Source organism: Heptranchias perlo, chromosome 9 (genome assembly GCF_035084215.1).
Source record: "Heptranchias perlo isolate sHepPer1 chromosome 9, sHepPer1.hap1, whole genome shotgun sequence".
Lineage (NCBI taxonomy): Eukaryota > Metazoa > Chordata > Chondrichthyes > Hexanchiformes > Hexanchidae > Heptranchias > Heptranchias perlo.
In genome coordinates, this window is record NC_090333.1 from 47,424,552 (window position 1) to 47,443,180 (window position 18,629).

Sequence of the window (18,629 nt, forward strand, 5' to 3'; positions counted from 1 at the left end):
GATTGCAAGCTCAAGGCTGAGGAGGCGAAGGACCTGGTGTTATAGTACAGAAGTCATTGAAGGTCCATGACCAGCTGCAAGAGGCTATTGAAAAAGCAAATAGATTGTTACGTGTACTGCTAGGACAATTAAGTATTAGACAAGAAATACTACTTTGGGGTAGAAATTGGACCGCATCGAACCCATTTTATGAGGTCCAACGAGACCCAATTTCAGGGACCAATGTCCTGTGCTCCAAGGACACATGAAAAAGGTCAGACACAAAATTGGATTGAACCACTTTTCAGGCATCCTTGCCGCCTGCCAAAAACTGACGTTAGGATCCTTATAATGTAAATGAAGGGCTAAACGCCTGTTTCAGGTCCCCTCACAGAAATTGATTTGCAATGAGCCGGCAGGTGTTGGGCCTACCCTATATAGGATTCTTCAGCAGCCGCTGCGGCTGCCAATTAAAAGGTAAGTAATTTTCCTGACAGCCGCTGCTGGCCGTGATTGGCACCCCTCTCGCTGTCCTCCCCCCACCCCTGACCCGGCATTTACCTGAGGTCACTGCCAGCGAGGCAACTGGCTTGATATTTGATGCTGCAAAAGGGCATGACAGGCGCCGTCAGTTTGTCCAGATTATTGAGATGAGGCCCGAGGCCCAATTTCGGACTGGCCTCGGGTCTCCAGGTTCCAGCGTGCGTTGCGGCTGCATTGCCACCTTTGCGTCCAAAACCAGGCACCAACAAATTTCCACTCCTCTTTCTCTGCATTGCCTTGGAGGCCTCACCTAGAATACTGTGTCCAATTTTGGCCCCCTCATGTGGTTGATGATATAAAGGCCCGGGAAAAGATTCATTGGAGGGACACCAAATTGATACCTGATTTAAGGGCCCTCAGTTATCATGATAGGCTTAGAGAGCTGGGACTTTTTACTCCAGAAAAGGACAGGCTTCAAGGAGATGTGACTGAAGTCTTTAAAATAATAAAAGCATTAGATTTGATCCAAGTGGATAAGTTATTCGAACTAGATAGGTTGGGGAGGATCAGGGGTTTTAAGTGTAAGTTATGCAAGCATAGAACTAGGTTACATATTAGGAGATACTTCTTTTCACAAAGAGTCATTGACCTTTGGAACAAGTTACCAGCATGTGCAGTGAGTGCAGATTTGCTGCAGCAATTCAAAAGGGAGCTCGTATAAGTTCTGAGTGTGGCCACCATAACTGCATGTAGAAGGTAGGTGGGTCATTGGAGGACGTGTTACACAAGCACCATGGAACTTGTTTAATTGCCTTTAGTAGTCGGAGGGGAATTTCCCAATTTTTTTCCTAAATTGACCCAAGGTTTTTTTGTCTTTCCCAGGTTGTGTGGCTGCATGGGGGAGGGGATAGTGATGGTGTGCTGAAATTACACCCTGCCAGTTTAGGACAGGCTCGATGGGCCAGCTAAGCTTTACCTGTCCATTTTCGTATATTTCATGTGAAAAATTTAGGCTTTTAGCAGTGGTCAAAATCAGGCTGTGGTGCATCGGCCACCTGATATTCACCCCGTCTGATTTTCGTTTCCATGAAAAAGCAGATTGGACGAGGTGTATAAAAGGTGGCCGATCTGCTACCACCCGTTTCTGCCACTCCTGAAAGTTAACATCAGCCCTCAGGAAAAATCCAAATTTTGAAGACACAAAACTGGTAGTGCATTTCCAGGGGGTCCCAGAAAAATGTTGAGTTTTTACATTAAAAATAAAACATTCTGTTTAATCTTAGGCACTTTGATACTTCACAATTAATTTATTTTTAATTTTAAAAAAGAAAAACAAAGTGACATTTGGATTTTCAACAGAATCACTCATCCAAAAGTTATGTCAACAGTCACTCTCTCACAACCAAACACCTCTGCCCCAGTTCACAAAGGCATTCTACTTGTCTAGACCCAGCTCACAGGCATACTCCACCCCATCCAACTCCAGCCCTTTGAGAGGCACTCTTTTCTCCATCCCTCACAATTCATACTGACACTCTTCTCCCTCTGCCTCGTCAATTCAAACTAGTATTCTTCTTTACTCCACCCTTGTTAAGTTTGGCACTCTCCCCATTCAAGCTGGTACTCTTCACTCCCCTAGAGTTCATCCTAGCACTCTTTGCCTCCCCATCTCAGTTTATCATGGACTCTCCCTCCTCACTCCCTCTCAGTTAATGCTGGCACTGTCCTTTCTCCAGACCCCAAAGCATCCTTTTCAGCTTCTCCTCTCTTTCCCAGTACTGCTCCCAGCTTTTGCCTCCTTCCCTCTCCCCTTCATTACCATCTATTTTCCCCTTCCCTCGATTGCCAGCCTTTTAGATCCCTCTTCATTGCCATCAATTTCCCCTTCCCTCTCCCGTTCATTTCCCCCTTCACTCTCTTTCACTGACATCCATTCCCTCTTTCATTTCTCTTCTCCCTTCCTCATCCATTTCTCCCTTGCTGTGCATTCTGCTCCCTCCCTTTGCCATGCATTCTTCCACTTCCCCATCCCTCACATTGTGTCTCCCTCCCCTTCCCCTTGCATTCTCTCCCTGTCCCCTTGCATTCTCTGTCTCCTCCTTTTGCTGTTGCATTCCCTCCCCTTTGCTTTCTTCTCCCTTGAATTTTTCTCCTCTTCCCCTCACATTCTCTCCCTCCTTGCGTTCTCTCCCTCCTCCTCCTCCTCCTCTCGCATTATCTCTGCCCCCTTGCATTCTCTCCCCCCTTGCCATCCCTTTGCCGTTTCCCCTCTATTCACTCCACTTCCTTGCCCTTTATTTTCCTCCCACCTACTCTAACCCATGTCCATTGTCTAATGACTGGACAGGTTTTGCTCCTCCTCTTCATGCGTTCTCAGTGCTAATACATTTTGTACTTTTTTCAGTCTTGGTGGTGTGGCTATGGGCTTTGGTCCTTCTATGGGCTTTGGTCCTTCTACTAGGTTTTTCAATTAAAAAATCAGCTACTGAATAAGAGTTGCTAGTTTTACCAGCTCTGGATAATAACAAACTCAGGCTTATGACTGCAGTTGAACTTGGCCCATTCCAGAAATGGGAAACTGCACATTCTTCCTGCTTTCTCCTCTCCTGCTGCACCCCCAGGTAAGCAAAGGAGAGGGGGATTTTTCCTACAGTCTGATGCTAATGCATAGGCAATTTATTTTAAGAAACCATCTTTTGTTTTCATTCTTCCACATTGTTCTTGGTTCATTACCTGATTATCAGATAGCCACAGTGCTGCCAGTTCTTTAAGCTTAGTAAAACTGAATGGCAAATTCTTCAATCTAAAATCAGAAATAGGCAAACATTTTATAGAGCAGAGTTTAATGCAGTCAAAACACATTGTTTCATCTTTTGTTTTTACTTGTTTCAAGCTTCTGATGCCGTTCAAATCTTTGTAGTCGAACCATTCGATACCATTATGCCAAACAAACAACATTCCCTTTGTTCTGTCTATGTAGATTTTGGCTTTTATTTTTTTTATAAATGCGTATTTCAAATACAAACACCAAAATATATAGATATTTTTGAATTGTTTCACAAAGTACAAGATAAATAGTACCGCAAAAAAAATGGCAAGAAGGTTTCATGCTCTCAAAGAAATTTTGTTTTCAATTGATATTCTAAAAGAAAAATATATTCAAATCACATTGACCTGATAGTGTAAGGTAATGCTTTAGACATTCACATCGCACCATTATGGTTAGACTCCCCATACCTAATTGTACCCTATTTTCTCCAATATTCGTGGTTAGGCTCCTATATCCATGTTATTCTCCACAGTCAGGAGGAGAGGGAAAAGCTTAACCTATGGACATCTCCAGTGCACTGTGTTCAACTTGCCAAAAGGCATGTTTGATTAATGCAGTGAAGGACCTCTCTAAGCATTTTTCCTCTCTTGCACAGACAATCTACCTCAGACAGTTGAAAATCTGTGTATTTGTCTCAGTAGAGACCAAGATTTGAATGCAGGTCTCCTATTCCAGAGTTTAACACTCTGGTATTATCGCTGCTGGGTAACCTGCTCTGATTATGAGTTTAAGCTGCGATGGTGACTAACCTAATCTTTCAGGTGTTTTGTGCGCTTCTCACCTCATCCACTTAAGAGGCTCCCCTCCAGTGATGCAACTGACAGGCCATCTGCCTCAAAGAGAAATCCAGGTCTTGTTGCCTGTGTCGTGATTAAAAACAGTAGAGGATATGGAGGAGTATTCAGCCTATCTGCATTCCCTCCCAGATGAAAAGAAAGGAGGAGGCTGGCAACTATAAGATGGTGTTATACAAAAGAAGATCATAGGTCCCGTCTCCCCAAGGAAACAATACAAAATAAAAGTGGAGTTTACTTTAAAGGTGAGGATTATCACACTATGTTTTAATATTAAAATTTATGATGTTGCCCACATATGATTTGTGAAGTAAATTACTGCTTTTTACGCTCCACCTAACTTTCTCATTTCCTTTAACCAATGTATTGATCCCAATGGTAATGCAGTGAACTCTCTCAGGCTAATGACTTTTCCAACTAATGTCAAGTGCAATTTTCTGTAACACCAACGTAATTATGTCCACTATGGTCAAAGAGTCTGCTAATACTCAATGTATGGGCTCAAAAGGTCAGCCGGCATCTGTGAAGTCATACACCAGCAAAAGTCAGGGAGAACAATGAAAAAAACCCAATAAGAATGTTGTTCCTGAGTGTCCTCACTGTGTTGAAATCAATGTGTCTTTTCCTCATTAATATTCTTTACCAAATTTTCTCCCTTCCTCTCCTCATCCGAAGTCTTGATTCATCCCTGGGTATGGTTTCAGGGCAAGCTTCAGTTCCTCTTCTAAGTGGCCATTTTTCATGCATGAGCGTCAACAATGGGTGTCAGTGGGCTAATTGTCAAGGAGAAAATTGCAGCAATCTAATCTCCTCTTCACCTGATGTCGACATGTGCACTCCCAGCAAGGGTTGCTGTATAATAACTGGGAGCAGGAATTTTGGCTGATTTCTCTTACCTAATTTATGAGTGGAGAGGTCAGCTAACTCAGTTTGAAGATTGAACCTGGGATCTTAATGGTCTGTGTGGATTAGTAGGGTTTGATTTAAAAGAATCATCTTGTGCCGAGGTAACTCAAACTAAATTGAAGTGGATTAATGAATACAACATGTTTCTGACCAACAGTATATATAATCCAGGTTACAGAGGTCACAGAATTTCCGTATAACTGGATGATATATGTGCTCTGTAACCAAGGTATTTATCACTTTTCAAACTGGTCCAGATCAACCAAGCTTTTACAAATTCCCATTAATAATATTGAACATGAATCGAGTTTTAGCAAAAAAAGAAATAACAAAAAGGTTTCTGAGGCTTCTAGAAATATACTGCATTCACCCATTTCTTTTCTATATGACTCCAATTTTTATCATTTGCATAAATCTCCCGCATTGAATGTGGCAGTCATTAATTAGCCCTAACGTGCTAATGTCCCTAAATCTTAAAAATGCAGGAACATATTCTCAACCCACTAATTAACACCAAGGGTAACTCACAGGATATCTTCCATTTTTATGTTTTGACTGGCATGAGAGTTTGGAGTTTAATTTGTGCTTGTTTTTGAGTTACATTGCAGCTTGTATTTACTTTTCATATAAATTAACCCTATAACCAGCTCTACAAGAAACTACAAAACATTATAATTAAAGAAGCCGTACATGCACTCTTTTCCATCCTGAAATAATTAAAACCAACACAGTTTAAAGGACTATCTTTGGTGTTGTGGTGAGCTTACTGCTCCAATAGTAAAAGGCAGTTCCAAACCATTCTTTACATCAGCTGTCACTGTGCCATACTCCTGTGGGGATTTCTTGTAGATCACATTCACTGAAGTATCAATGACCACCCATTTCTATTCATTAATTCACAGAATATTGTTGAGGCTTTATATGAGGAACTCCCCCTCCTGTACATCATGAATTGGGACAGTGGGTTGTGGATAGAATTCCCTATTCATGAGCATTGAAACTCTATCCTGTCATATGATGTGGAGATGCCGGTGATGGACTGGGGTTGACAATTGTAAACAATTTTACAACACCAAGTTATAGTTCAGCAATTTTATTTTAAATTCACTGTCATATGATGGGGAGTTCCACCTGAAACGTCTGCTTTCAGACTGCCCCCAATCAGCACTTCTAAAGCATAAAATGGAGCAACAAATAGCTAAGAGACACTCAATACCCCAGATTTTCCAATGAGTACCACTTGATTTTTGGGCGGCATTATCATACTATCATTGTAGGTAAAGCACAGGAGGAGGCCATTCGGCCCATTGTGCCTACACCGGCTCTTTGAAAGAGCTATCCAATTAGTCCCATTCACCTGCTCTTTCCCCATCGTCCTGTAATTCTTTTCCGTTCAAGTATTTATCTAATTCCCTTTTGAAAGTTACTGTTGAATCTGCTTCCACCACCCTTTCAGCCAGTGCATTCCAGATCATTACAACTCGCTGCGTAAAAAAATGTTTCCACGTGTCGCCTCTGGTTCTTTTGCCGGTCACATTAAATCTGTGTCCTTCGGTTACTGACACTTCTGCCAGTGGAAACAGTTTCTCCTTTACTCTGGCCTGTAATTGCAGGTTTATCCTTCTCCCCCTTTTTGAACAGGGGTGTAAGATTTGGAATCCTTCAGTCCTCTGGCACCATCCCAATATCTAAGGAGGAGTGAAAGATTGTGGCCAGAGCCTCCACAATTTGCAACCTTACTTCCCTCAGGAACCTAGGATTCATTCCATCTGGACCAGGTGACTTTTCTACTTTGAGTACTGCCAATCTTTTATGTACCTCTTCTTTATCTATTTTCATCCTATCCAATATCGCTTGTATCTCCTCCTTTACTGTTACAATGGCAGCATCCTCTTCTCTAGTGAAGACCGCTGTGAAGTATTCATTTAGCACTTCAGCCACGCCCTCTGCCTCCATAATAAGATCTTTTTTGTCCCTAATCAGTCCCACCCTTCCTTTGACTACCCTTTTACTATTTATATGTTTATAAAAGACTTTTGGGTTCCCTTTTACGTTAGCTGCTATTCTCATACTCTCTCTTTGCCCCTCTTATTCCCTTTTTTAGATCTCCTCTGTACTTTCTGTATTCAGCGTTTACTGTATTATGAACCTTACATAGGAACATAGGAACAGGAGTAGGCCATTCAGCCCCTCGTGCCTGCTCCGCCATTTGATAAGATCATGGCTGATCTGAGATCTAACTCCATATACCTGCCTTTGGCCCATATCCCTTAATACCTTTGGTTGCCAAAAAGCTATCTATCTCACATTTAAATTTAGCAATTGAGCTAGTATCAATTGCCGTTGCGGAAGAGAGTTCCAAACTTCTACCACTCTTTATGTGTAGAAATGTTTTCTAATCTCACTCCTGAAAGGTCTGGCTCTAATTTTTAGACTGTGCCCCCTACTCCTAGAATCCCCAACCAGCGGAAATAGTTTCTCTCTATCCACCCTATCCGTTCCCCTTAATATCTTATAAACTTCGATCAGATCACCCCTTAACCTTCTAAACTCTAGAGAATACAACCCCAATTTCTGTAATCTCTTCTCGTAACTTAATCCTTGAAGTCCGGGTATCATTCTAGTAAACCTACGCTGCACTCCCTCCAAGGCCATTATGTCCTTCCGAAGGTGAGGTGCCCAGAACTGCTCACAGTACGCCAGGTGTGGTCTAGCCAGGGTTTTGTATAGCTGCAGCATAACTTCTGCCCCCTTGTACTCCAGTCCTCTAGATATAAAGGCCAGCATTCCATTAGCCTTATTGGGATAAGCCTCCTTTTTCTGTTTCATTTTAATCTCTAAATCTTTAGTCATTCAGGGAGCTCTAGCTTTGGATACCCTTTCTTTCCCCCTCCTAGGGATGTGTCTACTCTGTACTCCTTGAAGGCCTCCCTTTGTTCAATTACTGTTTTGCCTACCATTTTTGATTCCAATCCAGCTGGGCAAGATCCCTTTTTAACTCACTGAAATTAGCCCTCCTCCAGTTAAGCATTTTCACATTTTATTGTTCCTTGTCCTTTTTCATAACTATTCTAAACCTAATGATATTATGATCACTGTTCCCCAAGTGCTTCCCCACTGATACATGCTCTACCTGCCCCACTTCAATCTCCAGAATTAGATTCAGCAATGTTTCCTTCCTGGTGGGGCTGAAATTGCACTGTTCAAGAAAGTTCTCTTGTACACATTTCAGGAATTCCTCACCTCTTTGCTCTTTACACTGTTAGGTACGAGGATCCCCACCCACTTTAGCTCCCACCCAATTTTCTGCCATAATTTTTGGCAGACTGCGGAAACGTTTGACTTAAAATGGGTTTGTGTATTTAAATGAGGCAGTAATGACATGGTAACATCGTACATCCCAATTTCTGTCATTACCACCCATATAAAATAGACATGCAGTGTTGCTAGATGCTAGAAGGCAGGAATGAATTTAAAGGGCCTAGCAAGTACTTTCCAAGCTTTCACTGAAATCTTATTAGATGACTTTTACGCCGGAATTTCTTTGGGGCTTCTCGCGCTTCGCCACTGCAACTTTGGCAGAAATCCCTTGCCATCTTAAATGGTAAGCTGTTTAAACACTTTAACACAATGATGGGGAGGTAGTTGTAAGTGGCAGACATGCTTAGTACAGTGTATTCTTGGAAGATGTGGCTGGCTCCACTTACCTCGCCTCTCATGGTAAGGCTATTAAACTTTTTGCTGCATTGAGTGGCTTACGTTGAATACTAGAATTAGCACTGATTGCCGCAGTCACCTCCTTCAACTTCTTTGCTACTGATCTCCTTGGGGCACTCTGCTTTTCATTGCCAAAACATGCCTCCCTCCTGTCCCAAATTTCCTGCAGGAGCATTTCCACATTAGCATCTGTGGTCCTTTTAGCCACTGCATGCATTTAATTCCTGCAGCAATACAATGGGTCATAATTTGCTGCGGTAGGGTATCTAACAGTGTTTGCCAATATTTAGACTTGCCCTTGCAAGTTTAGGTTTTTAATTTTTGTGCAAGTTGCTGAAAGTGCGAGTTGATATCGTCGCAGCGAGCAAAACCGGGCATCTGGGACCTGAGTAAACAGGGCAAGCAACTGTGTATCTCCTTAACCAATCAGATTGAAGGATTGTGAAATTAACAGCGCAAGAACTGATTAGAAAGTGTAAGTTAGAGTGGGTGAATTCAATGTAAAATCAGGTACAGAAAGAGAAATAAAGAGAGGGAAAGAAAGAGAGAAAAAAGAGACAGAAAGAAAAAGTAAAAAAAAAGTTTAAATTTTACATTTTACATTTTTAAAATCTCCAACAACAATTAAAACCGGAAGGAATGAGACACCACACTTGTAATAGCTATTTTTCAGTGCCAGAGAGGTTGACTGGCAGTAATTAACACTTATCACATCGTTAAAATGGTACTTAGGCTGAAATGGACAAGATTTTCTGTGGTGAGTTTAGTTCGTATCTGCTGGGCAAATACAGCAACTTCACACCATTCAATGCATTTCAATGGTGAGGCAGACAGCAAGATGCCGTTTTCATGAAGCTAACGGTGTAGTGGTACATCTCCAACAGTAATTTTTTGATTTCCGTGTTTAACTGCGCGTCTGCCCCTCGCCTGAAGTTGCTGTAGCATTTGTACATAAATAATGGTGAGCGCCATTAGCATGTTATTTTAACTGCAAATTCTGGGTCATTATTTTCTGCCCCGAAATGGGCAAGCTCCCAATGAGGGGCATTTCCAATGCCTAGAGCTTGCCCACAGATTCAAATGAAGCTGACCCCTGAAAATATGTTGGGATCAGTGCTGGTGTAGCCTTGCCCCACCCTGCTGCACCACACTTTCTAGTGGCGATCACACCACTGAGCAAAATTCAGGCTAACAAGTATATCTAATTTTTTAACTTTCAACATAATAGTGCAATGCTCCTAAGTCTCTGTTTATATTGCGCTTGACTTGAAGCAAGGATGCATACGAGAGTGGCCTAGGCATAACTCTCTCTTTATTTTTACTTCCCTCAGTGTGTTGCGGCATCTGATGTCTACTCAGCATTTTGCCACCATTGTAGAACTGGATTTAGCCTGCATCCTAGTCTTTTATGACACTGTATATTGGAGCTCTATTGCATGGTAACACCCAGTTGCTTAATTTCTCTCCTTCACCTCTCTCACATTTATCCACATCATCTGCTCTTCGTCCTCAGCTGAGAGGGCAGTTTCTGTCAAGCCTCTGGAATGCTGTTCTAATACTAGCTACTAGGTGAGTGATGTTTCATACCCTACCTTTTGAGTAACTTGGCCTTTGCTAGAACCCTGCAGCAACACAATTGAGATAAGAAATTCATGGTTTAAGAAACTGAGGGGACACGAACTTTCATTGTGCAGACTGGAGCATACACTGTGCCATTATTTTCTTTATTTGCTTTAATTTTAAATGTATATTTCATCAGTTAGTACCCCAGGATCACACATCTTAAGCTGGGTGAACAAACTGGCTTCATACTACCTGTTCCATAGGTTCTGCCAATGCCTGTATTAAGATAGCAATATGAGATGTACAAGAGTGGCATGAGGGTGAGCTCTGCTTTGATGTCCACTCACCCCAATGGCATGGGCAGAGGAAGTGGCTGTGCAAGTGTACCCTCATCTGATGACTTTGCAGTACTGCATGCAACATATTAGAGCACGAATACTCAGGTGCATTTTAAGTGAAATTCTACAAAGTCAAGAATTTGTATTACCTGTTATCACTTAAATTTAACACTTTCAGTTTCTGCATCTGTCCGATCTCTTCAGGCAACCGCTCCAGTTTGTTCATCCGCAAAGACATAACAGTCACATTTTTACAGCTCCCAATCTGCATTAAAAAGATATCAGCAAGAGATTGCATTAAATACCTACATAACCTATCCTCTGGATAATGATTCCATGCAAACATATTTTTGCAGTAAAACAGCAGTTGATACCTTATAAGTAATGAGAATATCATCATTTTTTTTAAATGATCACTTCCCTATTTTAAAATCAAAATGCATCACAAATATAGCCATAATCTGATAATAATAACTGTTCACATTTATGTCTCCACAATTATAATTATTCAAATAAGATTGCCCTTCATTAATCAGCACTATTATGATAATGTATGAAACTCATGTATCCATGCTAGACTATTTATTTATTTTTTGACATTTAGGAACTCAAGTGTGATGTAAAATCATAATAATTGACACCATGTCATAGTTGTACTTATAATACAACTCAGGAACCACCCGTGGCCCTCCTCACTTTCATCCTTGGGTCTCAGTGGACTTGTTACTCCATGTATCTTTCATTCATGGCCTGCTCAGGTGTGGTACATTGACAGATTTCAAATTTAGCGCTACTTCTTCTCCTTTACTTGCTTTCAAGTGAGAAAATGCGATTAAACACTGTTAGGAGATGGGGTTACCTATACAGCAAATGAAAGGGTGAACTTTAATAGAGAGATTGGTCCTATAGGACTTTCTTTACTCCTTTCTGTGGGGAAGTATCCAACCTCAACTTAGCCATGGATTGCAGTAGTATTAAAATCAGGAGCTCACTGTTTGGGGAACTGCACAGACCCACATTCCATCACTCCATGGTGCAGTGTGACGCAGCATTCTTAAGAGTGGTCCTTGAGTAAGGAATTAGTTGGGATCGAGGCTCCAGACAAAAAGTTAACGGGTAACGCTGCCACTTAGAAAACATGACCACAAGTACGAACAGTGGGGATAATTTTCCAAGTATCTGCTGCCGTACTCGGAACTGATTCCTAGTATTGATAGAGAAGGATGAGGAAACTGCTGAGGATCTTACTTGAAGAAAATGCACGCATGTGAAAACACCATGGAAAATAGTGCCTTGTTCAAATATTCAGTATTAGCTCAACTATGTTGCCAAGTATTAAAAAAAATTTAATTGTTTTCTTGAAAAGCTGGTTCATAAAATGGATACATTATGCTTCAAGTTATTTAATCAGTTCTTTCTTTGTGTATTTGGAATTTATTCAAAATTTAAAGTAGGAATTTTAAAATAAATACGTTGTAATATATTCTAGATAGGATGACATACTGTCTATGTTACAGTAACACTATGTAAGGTGGAGACGAGGGGGAGATGAAGCTCAAACAGTTCATGAATGTTAGAGAAATGCGGGGCCTGAAGTTCTCATTGGGCCTTAGGTGAAAGTGCTGTAGGTCGCAGGTTGGGGGACTAGAAAATGGGGTGGAACCCAGTTCTCCTGGGATTCTGCCCCATTTGTACTCCAGAGCCATTTTGCGGTGGGTGGAAGAGGGCAATTATTCTGCGTGCCCCCCACCATGTTAAGGGGATTGTTTTTGGGCTACCCTGGGAATTCTCCACATACACCCTCAGCGGGCCTCAGCTCATGTGGCAAGAGTCTAGCTGAGGTCAAAGCACAGGCCCAAGCAGTCTTGGAACCAAAATATATGCCTGGATAGCTCCCTGAGGAGCTGAAGATTTGTTTGGGTTCCTCCTGAACCTTCTTTACACCATTGGAGCAGAATGGCACCACTCCAAAATTGCAGCCAACGCATTAGGCCAGGTGCCACTAATGTGCCCTTACAGGCAAGGGCTGCCCACACTGAGTATGCAATTAGCTCCCCCATCCTGTAATTTGGGATGGGGTCTGGGCCTTCTCAGTTTGTGGACTTAGGGGGTGCTCTGCCACACATCTGCCAAGAGAAGGGTTGTATCGGAATTTGGGACAAATGTATCAGAAGGAAAACCAAGTCCATTGGCAACCCTCAGCAAACATAAAAGAAGCTAAAATTCACCAAGTTTAGTCTGTTTCAAAAGGAACTCAGTTTATGACACTTGAAAGCCGTATCTATGAATGTATGTTCCTGCTGTGGAGCCTCCCCTCCAGGGAGTACATATTAGGAAATTGTGGGTGTGCTCCACACAATTTGCCATTAAAGAGGCAAAATCATGGACAGCAACGTATGATTTCCTGATATGCACTTCTGACAGACTACGTGCCACAACAAGAGAATGATTTCGTAAATTGGCTGGTTGATTCTAAGCTAGTGAAAGCTCTTATGCTAGTGAGATCAGTGTTTAGTTGAGTTGGCCAGTCCCACAGCCTAAATTCCCAGGGGAAATTTAATAAAAGAAACACCAATTTCAAGATGCTACTCAATTTGCATTTGTGATGGTGATGAACCAGTGCTTCAAGCTTTACAATATTGAAAGTAACTGTACACAATGACGTAGCTGGAATTATAGAGTGCTGTGTTTCAAGCTGAATTCTTACTTTCATTCATGGCAAGTGGACTGAAACTTATTCATTACAGTAAATATATAGCGCCATGGAGATGGTTGGACGTAGGTTCACATCTGTGATTACCAACATGGCCACTTCCTGACCCTGGCCTTGCTATCAAGGGGAGATAACAAATGGAAGCCATGCACATCCCCACAATGATGGGAGGGAAATGGTGTGGAAATTCTTCCTAGGCTATTCTTTTGAACTTCTTAGCAGCTCATTATAGAGCAGAACTGGCAGAAGCTTGGATTGATATTGTCTGCCTGGTGTAACTACTAAAGACACACAAAACAAAGAGTCCACACTTATGATTGTTTTATTGTAAGTAGAAAAACTTAGCTTCCTACTAAACCTAAATATTAATTTCTGAATTTTCAGTTTTAGGAGTTTTGTTATTATTGAGTTTCACAATGCTGAAGATTCTTGATTGTGACTTTAAGGGCTTTTAAAGATGCAATTATTACTTAAGACAGACAATCCTCGTTTTTTGAATGAACATTACAGGCCTGACTATTTTAGAGAGGCTTTAGATTGCTAGAAATAGTTAAGGATTTGCCAATCTATATGCAATGAATAACTTGTGATGATTTATATTTTTAATGAGAAGTGTCTAAGCAATGGGCTAAGGCCTATTGTACACAAGACTATTCAAGTTGAACATAAAGGATGGAAGATTAGATAAATGAAGAGATAATAATGAGATACCAAGCTTGGGTTTTAAAAGCCTGCAGATTGTAGGAGGAAGGGAAGACTAAGGGAGGTGGAGTTCCACAGTTTTTAGGTACCAGGGATGAATGAGTTAGAATAAGATATGGTGCAATGAGGCTTTGAAATGTTGAATGACAGAATGTTGTCTACATAACAGATCAGGCATCAAGATGTAAAATTATCCATTAATACTTCAGGAATTATGGGGTAAGAATTCCACTTGAATGGAAAATTACAGGCTGTGGGTGCGCAATTTCTGATACGTGCTCCTAGCTAGTGGCAAGAATACTAAAAGCAGAAAGTCATTACCTTAATTAGCAGCTTTTCACCAAAATAAAAGAATACTTTATTGACAATTAATTTTTTTTTAGTTTAGCAGGCTTGTAGCTTTTACTTTTTGAAAACAGCAAAGGGGATTTAGTTCTCAAAGGATAAGCTTCCAAAGTGGTAAATCTAATTTAAGCTGTGTTTAACAATGGTTTATTAAAATAGTGCAATTATACAAAGGCCAGCTCACCTCCCTGGGCAGCTCTATCAGGAAGTTCTCATCAGCTGCAAAAGTTCGGAGACTGTGCAGGTATCCAATTGTGTGGGGAAGAGATTCAAGTTCATTACAACTACAATCAAACTCCTCCAAGACAGAAAGACTGGTAAAGAGAGGAAAACATAGTTAAACTCCTCTTGAGAGTCCATAGTGAAGGCTGGTTGTAAAATCCAAATGGTTGAGTCACACGACTAAAGACAATATCATCACACTTAATTCGCCTCACTTAAATTTAAGTCAAAGTTCAGTACTGCTTCCATGGCCCTAGGAATCAAATCTGAAGAATTGAGACACACAAGGATAGCAATTTAACCCTAACCCCTTACAATATTGATGTTGCAAAAAGAAGACCTGGTACTTGGCTATGATAGACCTTGGCTATGATAGATTGGGGAGCTTCATTAAAAGGCATGACAATGGATAGGCAATGGCTAACATTTAAGGAACAAATGCATGAATTACAACAGTTATACATTACTTTCTGGCACAAAAACACAAAAGAAAAAGCGGCCCAACCATGGCTAACAAAAGAAATTAGGGATAGTATTAGATCCAAAGAGGAGTCATATAAAGTTGCCAGAAAAAGTAGCAAGCCTGAGGATTGGAAGCAATTTAGAATTCAGCAAAAAAGGACCAAGAGATTGATTAAGAGGGGAAAAATAGAGTATGAGAGTAAACTTGCAAGGAACATAAAAGTGGACTGTAAAAGCTTCTGCAAGTATGTAAAAAGAAAAAGATTAGTAAAGACAAATGTAGGTCCCTTACAGTCAGAAATGGGAGAATTTATAATGGGGAACAAAGAAATGGCAGAGCAATTAAACAAATACTTTGGTTCTGTCTTCACAGAAGAGGACACAAATAACTTCCCAGAAATGCTAGGGAACCAAGGGACTAGTGAGAACGAGGAATTAAAGGGAATTAGTATTAGTAAAAAAATAGTGCTGGAGAAATTAAAGGGACTGAAAGCCAATAAATCCCCAGGACCTGATAAACTACATCCCAGACTACTAAAAGAGGTAGCCATGGAAATAGTGGATGAATTAGTTGTCATCTTCCAAAATTCTATAGATTATGGAACAGTTCCTGCAGATTGGAGGGTGGCAAATGTAACCCCACTATTTAAAAAAGGAGGGAGAGAAAACAGGGAACTACAGACCAGTTGGCCTGACATCAGTAGTAGGGAAAACGCTAGAGTCTATTATAAAGGATGTGATAACAGAACACTTTGAAAATATCAACGGGATTAGACAAAGTCAACACGGATTTATGAAAGGAAAATCATGTTTGACAAACTGGCTAGAGTTTTTTGAGGATATAACTGGTAGAATAGATAAGGGAGAACCAGTCGTTTATTTGGATTTTCAGAAGGCCTTTGATAAAGTCCCACATTAGAGGTTAGTGTGCAAAATTAAAGCACATGGGATTGGTCATAATATACTGGCATGGATTGAAAATTGGTTGACAGACAGGAAACAGAGAGTAGGAATAAATGGGTCTTTTTCAGGGTGGCAGGCAGTGACTAGTGGGGTACTGCAGGGATCAGTGCTTGGACCCCAGCTATTTACAATATATATCAATGATTTGGATGAGGGAACCAAATGTAATATTTCCAAGTTTGCTGACGACACAAAAATAGGTGGGATTGTGAGTTGTGAGGAGGATGCAAAGAGGCTTCAAGGCGATTTAGACAAGTTGAGTGAGTGGGCAAATACACGGTAGATGCAGTATAATGTGGATAAATGTGAAGTTATCCACTTCGGAAGGAAAAACAGAAAGGCACAGTATTATTTAAATGGTGATAGATTGGGAAATGTTGATGTACAAAGGGACCTGGGTGTCCTTGTACACCAGTCACTGAAAGTAAACATACAGGTGCAGCAAGCAGTTAGGAAGGCAAATAGTATGTTGGCCTTCATTGCAAGAGGATTTGAGTAAAGGAGCAAGGATGTCTTACTGCAGTTATACAGGGCCTTGGTGAGACCACACCTGGAGTATTGTCTGCAGTTTTGGTCTCCTCACCTAAGAAAGAATATACTTGCCATAGAGGGAGTCCAGCGAAGGTTCACCAGACTGGGATGGCAGGACTGTCATATGAGGAGAGATTGGGTCGACTCGGCCTGTATTCACTCGAGATTAGAAGAATGAGAGGGGATCTCATTGAAACATATAAAATTCTGACAGGGCTAGACAGACTGGATGCAGGGAGGATGTTTCCCCTGGCTTGGGGGTCCAGAACGAGCGGTCACAGTCTCAGGATATAGGGTAGGACATTTAGGACTGGGATGAGGAGAAATTTCTTCACTCAGAGGATGGTGAACCTGTGGAATTCTCCACCACAGAAGGCTGTGGAGGCCAAGTCACTGAATATATTTAAGAAGGAACTAGATAGGTTTCTGGACACAAAAGGCATCAAGGCGTATGGGGAATATGTTATTAAGATAGAGGATCAGCCATGATCATATTGAATGGCCTACTCATGCTTTTTTCTATGTTTCTATGAATAGTGGGGTCAAGCTATTTCCAATCCTTGGGTATTTAATCCAAGGGCCCATTCTTCGTGCATGAGCCTAGTCAGTGAGCATTGGAAGGATATTTCGTCTGATCCTGTCCTCATCCAATGCCTACAGACACACACTGGATAGTAAACAGGAGCAGTAGCCCTGTGTACCATTTCTATGGCCTAGCAAAGGCAATGGAGCAAATTATAGCATCCTCATCAGTGTCCTAGTAGACATCAACTAACTCAACACAGACCAGGGATGGACATTTTCTGGTCTGTATGGCTCCATTCCACACCATGCAGTACACTAACCTACTTAAGCTTCAGTGTTATTAATGTCACAGTGATACCACACATGTGTGACATTATGACATTTCTCGTGCCATAAATGTTATAGTCATATCTTGCTTTAACATTTATTGGAAAATTCCATCAATACTGCTCTTACAGTAATGTCCCTTCCCTTCATTTAAAGTACAATAGTCCTCACTATTTTCAACAGGAACCTATCTTGATCTACTTCAAAGGAATCTGTCGACATACCCTCCAATCGCGTTGGGCAAAATGTTTAGCTGGTTGTCATCCACCTTCAATGTTGTAAGTTTTTTCAATATTCCTTGTGGATAGAAAAGACAACAATTCAGTATCTCATAGCTGACAAATTATTAAGTGCTTAATAAGCACTTAAGTGCCTATTCTACCAAATGCACAATCTGTTATGTTCATATATACCTAATAAAGTGGACCAATATATATATTCTTACTCTACCCTCTGCCCTGCATCAACTACCATGCATCCCAATCCTTTTATCTTCTACTATCTATTCCACTCCATTCCAAGTGAAGCTTCAGGACACAGTTTAAAAAAAAATCTATCTATTTTATTCCCCCTCATACTGTGAAGTACATGCATGCTCAGTGTATCTTGTTCTGGTGTTTCTCATTTGTGCATGTGTATGGTAAATGTCTTTTACTAGATAACCTAGTGATCTGTCTCAGTGATTCCTCAGTAGGAGGAAAGAATGTGATGGCTGGCTGCTGGGTATCAATGCATGCCTCTTGGGAAGGAGATGGTCCAGTGCTGGATCCTGGTGACACATCCAACACTGTAGTGGTGACACATCTGTACTCATGTGAGAAGGGGGTGGGAGGATGTTTGGTGTCATCCTAAGGGACATCTCCATCATCCATGCCAGTTCCAGTCATTCCCCTTCTGGTGGGCACTCCCTTAGCATATTCAGAGATTTGTGTAGAAACAGGCTTTTGGGAATCAATGAGATTGTTGAAGCTTTGTATTCTGGTTGTCTCAATCTGTTAGCACCACATCTAATGCTATGGTGGCTGCCTGGTCCTGCATGTTATCTGACATATAGTGAATCATTTGAGTGGGTGGTTGCTGGGTGGGATGGATGTGGAGTTAGAATGAGAAACACCTCCATAACTTGTGCCTTCTCCTGCCATTCCTCTGATGCTGGGCACTCTCTTAGCATGTCCAGTGATCTGTGTGGAAACAGATTACAGGGCAGCAATTAGGTAATTGATGCCTAC

General features: G+C 41.2%; 1 protein-coding gene across 2 annotated transcripts in view; it reads right to left on the reverse strand.

Moving 5' to 3' along the window:
* The window catches only part of lrrc7 (leucine rich repeat containing 7), a 231,913-nt gene that overhangs the window by 112,686 nt on the left and 100,598 nt on the right, over window positions 1-18,629 (reverse strand). For both annotated transcript variants that reach the window (XM_067989712.1, XM_067989711.1), the window contains exons 9-12: window positions 17,625-17,697; window positions 14,555-14,684; window positions 10,760-10,875; window positions 3,196-3,265 (exon numbers count right to left, since the gene is read on the reverse strand). In XM_067989712.1, coding sequence (XP_067845813.1) covers window positions 3,196-3,265; window positions 10,760-10,875; window positions 14,555-14,684; window positions 17,625-17,697 — 389 coding nt within the window. The remainder of the gene's footprint in view (window positions 1-3,195; window positions 3,266-10,759; window positions 10,876-14,554; window positions 14,685-17,624; window positions 17,698-18,629) is intronic.